This window comes from Gymnoscopelus microlampas (genome assembly GCF_963454915.1).
Source record: "Gymnoscopelus microlampas genome assembly, chromosome: 3".
NCBI classification, from domain to species: domain Eukaryota; kingdom Metazoa; phylum Chordata; class Actinopteri; order Myctophiformes; family Myctophidae; genus Gymnoscopelus; species Gymnoscopelus microlampas.
The window spans coordinates 900,106-909,809 of NC_139940.1; the positions used below are offsets into that span (position 1 = coordinate 900,106).

The following is a 9,704-nucleotide window of genomic DNA, read 5'->3' on the forward strand; positions in this document are numbered from 1 at the left end:
GGGCGCCGTGCTACGCCCACCCACCGCTCACACACACACACACACACACACACACACACACACACACACACACACACACACACACACACACACACACACACACACACACACACACACAATAACACACTTACTCAGTACATTGATCCAGGCGGTGTCAGAGATCAGGGCGGGGCTACTCTCGGACTGTCCCACCTGACACTCGTAGGGTCCGTCGTCGGCCAGCTCCACCCTCTGGATCTGCAGATGGTACTGTCCTGGAACCAAACAACCAATCAGAGGCCAGAATCACAATCACCAACCTACAATCTACAATCCACAGTGGTAGTGTGTGTGTGTGTGTGTGTGTGTGTGTGTGTGTGTGTGTGTGTGTGTGTGTGTGTGTGTGTGTGTGTGTGTGTGTGTGTGTGTGTGTGTGTGTGTGTGTGTGTGTGTGTGTGTGTGAAACTGGGACCCCTCAATCGATGTTGGGGGGTCCCCATATGATGAGCTTAATGTAAACATGCAACATTGTTTTCTCACTCAACAGTAAAGAAACCAACATACAGTATAAGTGTATACAGGGTATTTGCACATTTATAAAGTTACAATCCAAGGACTTTTAAGACCTTTTCAATACCAAATTGGCCAAATTGTCAGACAGAGAACAGAAACAGATGATCTGCTGTGGAAGGCTTCCACAGCAGATCATCTGTTTCTGTTCTGTGGCAGCGGTGGCCTAGTGGTTAGAGGGGCGGCCTTGATACCGGAAGGTCCCTAGTTCGATTCCCCAATTCATCACATCAATCATGAATCACCGCTGAATAGCCCTTGAGCAAGGCTTCCATGCAGGGTCCGGCTGGAAACAAGCTTCGTGCTTAGTCCGACACCCTGGGTAAACAACAAACTTTGCTTTGCTTTGCTTTGTTCTCTGTCTTCCTTCCTCTGTCATACTATATCACACAACATTTGCACAAAAAAAACAGATCTACAAGTTCAAAACGTGACTGTGAGCTGGCAGATCAGAAGAAGAAGAAGAAGAAGGTTGAAAGTATAATTATGAAACATTAACTTGTTGTTTAATTGATAAAGTTACAGTGTGATGATGAGCAGCAGAATAATAAAGCTCTCAGACAGCTTGAGGTAATTATAGAACCGTGTGTCAAACGTACAACCAAGCAGAAACACATCATCTCTGTCTGTAGAAACCTGTTGTTCTAAACACATAAATATAACACATATATATAACACACATATAACACACATATATAACACATATAAACACAGTATATAACACATATATAAAACACATATAACACACATATATAACACATATATAACACATATAAACACAGTATAAAACACATATATAACACATCATCTCTGTCTGTAGAAACCTGTATGTCCAGGAACCTGTTGTTCTAATAACACATAAATATAACACATATATATAACACACATATAACACACATATATAACACACATATATAACACATATATAACACATATAAACACATATATAACACATCATCTCTGTCTGTAGAAACCTGTGTGTCCAGGAACCTGTTGTTCCAATAGATCCAATCTATTGTTGTTGTCGGGCAGAACCTGTTATCATCATATTCTAAGCTTTTGGGTTTTTAATCTTTTCGTAAATTAACGAGAACTTGGGGGTTATCATGCATTCCTATGCATTTAGAAGAGAGTTTTTATACTGTTTTTATCTGGTTATGCTTGTTTTGTTTTTATGACATGAATTCTAGTTTTAGGATTTATTTATTTACATTGATATAGACTTTTTATTTTATAATTAGTTTGCTCTCTCTAGTTATTCTGAAGCTCCTTGCAGAAAGGGAAAAAGACAAAGCAATATTCAATCATTGTTTCAATATTTAACACACACACACACACACACACACACACACACACACACACACACACACACACACACACACACACACACACACACACACACACACACACACACACACACACACACACACACACACACACTTTAAAACAAAAAGCAGATCTACAAGCTCACAATGTGACGCATCGTGTCTCGTTGTGAGCTTGTAGATTGGCTATTTCTGCTGTTTTTGTGTGGCACTAAGTATGAGAAAGTAGGGCATTCATTTACGAGAAAAACAAGGTTTCTGCACGACAGTAAATAATAAAGTTTAAATATGGAGATACAAGGTTTCTGCACGACAGTAAATAATAAAGTTTAAATATGGAGATACAAGGTTTCTGCACGACAGTAAATAATAAAGTTTAAATATGGAGATACAAGGTTTCTGCACGACAGTAAATAATAAAGTTTAAATATGGAGATACAAGGTTTCTGCACGACAGTAAATAATAAAGTTGTATTAAAGACAAGGTGATGGACAAACACTAGATGAGTCATTTTACATGGAGCAGAAATCACTCTCTGTTAAAGAGAACATAATAACCTCTGAAGCTCAAACCTTGTAAGTCATAAAAATAAAACGATTAAAGCAAACGACACCACGGAGGTTATGGGTTCGAATCCACCGTGGTGCATCCATCGGGCTGTGTCCAGTGTTTACAATCCACCGTGGTGCATCCATCGGGCTGTGTCCAGTGTTTACAATCCACCGTGGTGCATCCATCGGGCTGTGTCCAGTGTTTACAATCCACCGTGGTGCATCCATCGGGCTGTGTCCAGTGTTTACAATCCACCGTGGTGCATCCATCGGGCTGTGTCCAGTGTTTACAATCCACCGTGGTGCATCCATCGGGCTGTGTCCAGTGTTTACAATCCACCGTGGTGCCTCCATCCGGCTGTGTCCAGTGTTTACAATCCACCGTGGTGCATCCATCGGGCTGTGTCCAGTGTTTACATTCCACCTTGGTGCATCCTCCGGCTGTGTCCAATGTTTACAATCCACCGTGGTGCATCCTCTGTTTGTGTCCAGTGTTTACAATCCACCGTGGTGCATCCTCGGGCTGTGTCCAGTGTTTACACAAACACATTGTGTAAACACTGACCCGTGTTGGTTCGGGGGAGGAAGCCGGGCGGGGAGGAGGATATTTGTACTTAAACCTACCGGCTGGGGGGCGGAGCTTGTCAGCAGGGAGTGTTGGATGGGAGGAGGAGTGGGACGAAGGCTCTACGTCCTCCCGGTGGGGGCTCCTCACCCCCTTGAGCCCCCTTCTCTACTCCCTGTACAGCTACGAATGCGTGGCTTCGTTAAGCTCCAACCAAGTGGTCAAGTTTGCAGATGACACCACAGTGATAGACGATGAAACAGAAGTGTAGGACCTGGCACAATGCTGCCAGGAGAACAACCTGGCTCTAAATGTTGCAAAAACAAAAGAGATAATCTTCGACAACAGAAGACCTCCCAGAGATCACTCTCCCATCCAGATGGGGGGGGGCTGCAGTGGAGAGAGTCAGAGAGTCCAAATTCATGGGGGTACACATCACTGACGATCTCACCTGGGCAGTACAGACAGAGCGAGTGGTGAAGAAAGTACAACAACGCCTCTACTTTCTCAGGAAACTGAAGAAAGCTGGCATGGGTCCCTAAGAGCTTTCTACAGAGAAACCACAGAGAACATCCTGACTGGCTGCTTCACTGTCTGGTACGGCAGCTGCACCGAGCTCAACCGCAAGGCAATGCAGAGGGTTGTGCGGACGGCCGAACGCATCGGCGGATGTGATCTCTCCCCCAAACAAGCCCTGTACGACGAACGCTGTGTCAGCAAAGCACGAGGAATCATCAAAGATCGAAACCATCCCAACCACAGACTGTTTGAGATGTTGCCGCATGGAAAACGTCTACACAGTCTCAAAGCTACTAACAATAGACTGTAAAAAAGCTTCTTTCCACGAACAGTCAGGTACATGAACCATCTGACAAGAACCAGAATGAACCAGGACAAAGGGAAATGCTAAGCTTATGGCCTCCTGGTGGCGCTATAATAGGCCAATGTGAAAAGGGTCCCATTTCTTCTTAGACCTTGCATGGCAATCGGACACTGCATTCATGATTTGAGGCATTTTGTTCAAAAAATTGTTTTGCTAAATTAGACCTGCTGGTGGCGCTATAACAGGCCAATGTTGCAGGGCAAAGGTTTTTTCTTGACCTCTAGGGAGTGCGCTTTCAAAGTGTTACACAGATCGGTGCAGTTATAGGTAAAAACACAAATCGGCCTGTTATAGCGCCATGCCTTTCGGCCTGGCGGAGACAATAAAGTACTCTTATGTACCTGTACACAAGATGTAACAATAAAGCACAACCTTGAGGTTCAGAAATGTGTGTGAGGAGGAATCAGCTGGCACGACGACTAAACATTGGGGAGAAAAAGGGGGAAACAATATAAAAAACACACATTTGTAGATCTACTATTGTCACTACTTTCGTGCAACACTCTTGAATGATGAAGCAGGGCGTTAAAGTGAAACATGGAGATATGAGGTTTCTGTCCCACAGAAAGGATATTCCTCATGTTTTAACTAAAGTGTCTGCACCCCCCCCCCCCTTCCTTTGTGCTCCACTCACAGCGCTCTGAGTTATTAGTTCAACGGAGTCGTTTGTACAACCAATGAATGTCTGGACAATCTTCTAATTAGCTTAACGTGAGTTATTCAGTCCGCTGTGATACGTTAATAACTCTAGATATCATATTATAATAGAGGCTGCTTTAAATCCTCCATTAAGTGGACGCTCTCTTTTATCGCTCGGTGTTTGATTGTGTAAACGCATTAACTGTAAAGTATGATGTAATATTTCTGTGAACGGAGCTCTCTTAGCTGCTCCTACAGTATAGAGGCCTGTTTGCCGCTGACACGCTGACAGACAAAGAACAGCTTGACATATTGTACTTGTATCTGTGACATATTGTTCAATTTACAATGGAGGCATTTATCACACGCTCTTTATCCACAGTGACTTACAGTAAACAGATTGACATATTGTACTTGTATCTGTGACATATTGTACAATTTAGACCATTTACAACGTAGACATTTAGCAGACGCTCTTTGTGACTCACAGTAAACAAGGTAAACACATACATAGAATACAGAGAGACAGTGTAGTGTCTCAGTAAACTATAGGATCATAGAATACAGAGAGACAGTGTAGTGTCTCAGTAAACTATAGGATCATAGAATACAGAGAGACAGTGTAGTGTCTCAGTAAACTATAGGATCATAGAATACAGAGAGACAGTGTAGTGTCTCAGTAAACTATAGGATCATAGAATACAGAGAGACAGTGTAGTGTCTCAGTAAACTATAGGATCATAGAATACAGAGACAGTGTAGTGTCTCAGTAAACTATAGGATCATAGAATACAGAGACAGTGTAGTGTCTCAGTAAACTATAGGATCATAGAATACAGAGACAGTGTATTGTCTCAGTAAACTATAGGATCATAGAATACAGAGACAGTGTAGTGTCTCAGTAAACTATAGGATCATAGAATACAGAGACAGTGTAGTGTCTCAGTAAACTATAGGATCATAGAATACAGAGACAGTGTAGTGTCTCAGTAAACTATAGGATCATAGAATACAGAGACAGTGTAGTGTCTCAGTAAACTATAGGATCATAGAATACAGAGAGACAGTGTAGTGTCTCAGGAAAACTATAGGATCATAGAATACAGAGAGACAGTGTAGTGTCTCAGTAAACTATAGGATCATAGAATACAGAGACAGTGTAGTGTCTCAGTAAACTATAGGATCATAGAATACAGAGGACAGTGTAGTGTCTCAGTAAACTATAGGATCATAGAATACAGAGAGACAGTGTAGTGTCTCAGTAAACTATAGGATCATAGAATACAGAGACAGTGTAGTGTCTCAGTAAACTATAGGATCATAGAATACAGACACAGTGTAGTGTCTCAGTAAACTATAGGATCATAGAATACAGAGAGACAGTCTAGTGTCTCAGTAAACTATAGGATCATAGAATACAGAGAGACTCATAGACATTGCTGTATCTCTAGGACCCAGTGTCAATGTAGTTGCTTCCGTTTGGGGGTCCTTGACATGAAATAGTTAGAGGAGGACCGCTCTGTGCCAAAACCAACATGACACATACTGTAGAACGTCTCTCCCGTCTACTCAAGTACAGTACTTTGGTCACCGGGTTTTTCCGGGGGTTTGATGAGTTGCCATCATAACTGGTGGGAGATTAGACGCTCTGCTCTGGGAGCGTCTATTTTCCCCTGCTCTCGCTCTCTCTCTCTCTCTCTCTCTCTCTCTCTCTCTCTCTCTCTCTCTCTCTCTCTCTCTCTCTCTCTCTCTCTCTCTCTCTCTCTCTCTCTCTCTCTCCTCTCTCTCTCTCTCTCTCTCTCCTCTCTCTCTCTCTCTCTCTCTCTCTCTCTCTCAGAGCTGCACTAAAGTGCACAAAATAGTATCTGAGAGTGACAAGCAAGCAGCACTAAAAATGGATCCGTCAAGTAAGCTGGCAAGATAATTAACACCAGAGCTGAAGCAATTTACACATCTAACTTATCATGGAGCGCAGGGCGAGAGAGAGAGAGAGAGAGAGAGAGAGGGGGTGGGGGGGGGGGGGGGGGAAGAGAGAGGGAGAGAGAGAGAGTTATTTAAATTCTGAATAATTTCTCCTCTTTTCCTGGAATTAATCATAAACGGTGCAATCAAGGAGCTCAAAGTGTACACTACCGCCAACACTTTACGCTAATTTATCCACATTACTGTGTTCTATCTGGATGTGGAGAATATCTTCACTGTCAGTTAGAAACCCTGTAGGCTACTGTATGTCCATAAATATAGTTATTATTTAGTCACAAGCACTCCTTAATGTGCATTGGTTCAGCATTTTATAAAAAAAAACAGACGCACGAACGCACTTAACCACTTTCACTGTCACTTTTGAAACTAGCAAAAAATAGGCAATATAATAGATATTGTAGATCGGCTACTTTTTGTATGACAAAGTAGAGCATTATTTAAGAAAATACAGTATGGATATATGAGGTTTTTGTCCAAATTATCCAAACATTTGAGATCTACAAGCTCACAGGGCAGGACTTTGTGATGTCCTGTGAGCTTGTAGCCATGTCATTTTAGTCGACGAAAGTAACACACAAGAAGTCAATCATTTCCTTTAAAGACGTTTAGAAACCAGTCCATCCATGCTTTTAACTTCCAGACTGGACCCCCCCCCCCCCTACAGTGATCCACATCACTGTAGACAGACAGACAGACAGACAGACAGACAGACAGCTGTGGAGCTGAAAACCATTGATTTTTTTAAGCTTGTTTTTAAAGCTTTGAACGCTGCCTGTCAGTGTGTGTGTGATGTGTTCTGGTTTAACACGCCGGGAGGCTGATCTCTGACTGACAAACCTCAACAGACCATAGATATAATGCTTCTCATGTTAAACTCTCCTCAACAGACCATAGATATAATGCTTCTCAGGTATAACTCTCCTCACAGACCATAGATATAATGCTTCTCATGTATAACTCTCCTCAACAGACCATAGATATAATGCTTCTCATGTATAACTCTCCTCAACAGACCATAGATATAATGCCTTCTCATGTTAAACTCTCCTCAACAGACCATAGATATAATGCTTCTCAGGTATAACTCTCCTCAACAGACCATAGATATAATGCTTCTCAGGTATAACTCTCCTCAACAGACCATAGATATAATGCTTCTCAGGTATAACTCTCCTCAACAGACCATAGATATAATGCTTCTCATGTATAACTCTCCTCAACAGACCATAGATATAATGCTTCTCAGGTATAAAACTCTCCTCAACAGACCACAGATATAATGCTTCTCAGGTATAACTCTCCTCAACAGACCACAGATATAATGCTTCTCAGGTATAACTCTCCTCAACAGACCACAGATATAATGCTTCTCAGGTATAACTCTCCTCAACAGACCACAGATATAATGCTTCTCAGGTATAACTCTCCTCAACAGACCACAGATATAATGCTTCTCAGGTATAACTCTCCTCAACAGACCATAGATATAATGCTTCTCATGTATAACTCTCCTCAACAGACCACAGATATAATGCTTCTCAGGTTAAACTCTCCTCAACAGACCATAGATATAATGCTTCTCAGGTTAAACTCTCCTCAACAGACCATAGATATAATGCTTCTCAGGTATAACTCTCCTCAACAGACCATAGATATAATGCTTCTCATGTTAAACTCTCCTCACAGACCATAGATATAATGCTTCTCAGGTATAACTCTCCTCAACAGACCATAGATATAATGCTTCTCAGGTTAAACTCTCCTCAACAGACCATAGATATAATGCTTCTCAGGTTAAACTCTCCTCAACAGACCATAGATATAAGCTTCTCAGGTTAAACTCTCCTCAACAGACCATAGACATAATGCTTCTCAGGTTAAACTCTCCTCAACAGACCATAGATATAATGCTTCTCATGTTAAACTCTCCTCAACAGACCATAGACATAATGCTTCTCATGTATAATTCTCCTCAACAGACCATAGATATAATGCTTCTCATGTATAACTCTCCTCAACAGACCATAGATATAATGCTTCTCATGTAACTCTCCTCAACAGACCATAGATATAATGCTTCTCATGTTAAACTCTCCTCAACAGACCATAGATATAATGCTTCTCATGTATAACTCTCCTCAACAGACCATAGATATAATGCTTCTCATGTTAAACTCTCCTCAACAGACCATAGATATAATGCTTCTCAGGTTAAACTCTCCTCAACAGACCACAGACATAATGCTTCTCAGGTTAAACTCTCCTCAACAGACGTATGTATTCAATACATCAACATGAACATATTATATTAACACTTTACTACATTGACATCAACAAATAAAAACAGCTATATTTACAGAGGAGGAACAGTGTATGATCCCTGATTTAAAGGAGATTTACTATCTATCTCTACTTGTAGTTTTAAATCTCTCTACTTGTAGTTATAATATATATCTCTACTTGTAGTTTTAATATCTATATCTGTTTGTAGTTTTAATATCTATCTCTACTTGTAGTTTTAATATATATCTCTACTTGTAGTTTTAATATCTATCTCTACTTGTAGTTATAATATATATCCTCTACTTGTAGTTTTAATATCTATCTCTACTTGTAGTTATAATATCTATCTCTACTTGTAGTTTTAATATATATCTCTACTTGTAGTTATAATATCTATCTCTACTTGTAGTTATAATATCTATCTCTACTTGTAGTTTTAATATCTATCTCTACTTGTAGTTTAATATCTATCTCTACTTGTAGTTTTAATATATATCTCTACTTGTAGTTATAATATCTATCTCTACTTGTAGTTATAATATCTATCTCTACTTGTAGTTTTAATATATATCTCTACTTGTAGTTTTAATATCTATCTCTACTTGTAGTTATAATATATATCTCTACTTGCAGTTTTAATATCTATCTCTACTTGTAGTTATAATATCTATCTCTACTTGTAGTTTTAATATATATCTCTACTTGTAGTTATAATATCTATCTCTACTTGTAGTTATAATATCTATCTCTACTTGTAGTTTTAATATCTATCTCTACTTGTAGTTTTAATATCTATCTCTACTTGTAGTTTTAATATATATCTCTACTTGTAGTTATAATATCTATCTCTACTTGTAGTTATAATATCTATCTCTACTTGTAGTTATAATACCTATCTCTACTTGTAGTTATAATATATATCTCT

General features: G+C 40.1%; 1 protein-coding gene across 1 annotated transcript in view; it reads right to left on the minus strand.

The window, feature by feature from the left end:
* The window catches only part of nphs1 (NPHS1 adhesion molecule, nephrin), a gene marked incomplete at both ends in the record, with an annotated part of 149,367 nt that overhangs the window by 82,181 nt on the left and 57,482 nt on the right, over positions 1-9,704 (minus strand). The window contains one exon of the mRNA XM_084048619.1: positions 132-254. Within this exon, the coding sequence (XP_083904745.1) occupies positions 132-254 (123 nt within the window). The remainder of the gene's footprint in view (positions 1-131; positions 255-9,704) is intronic.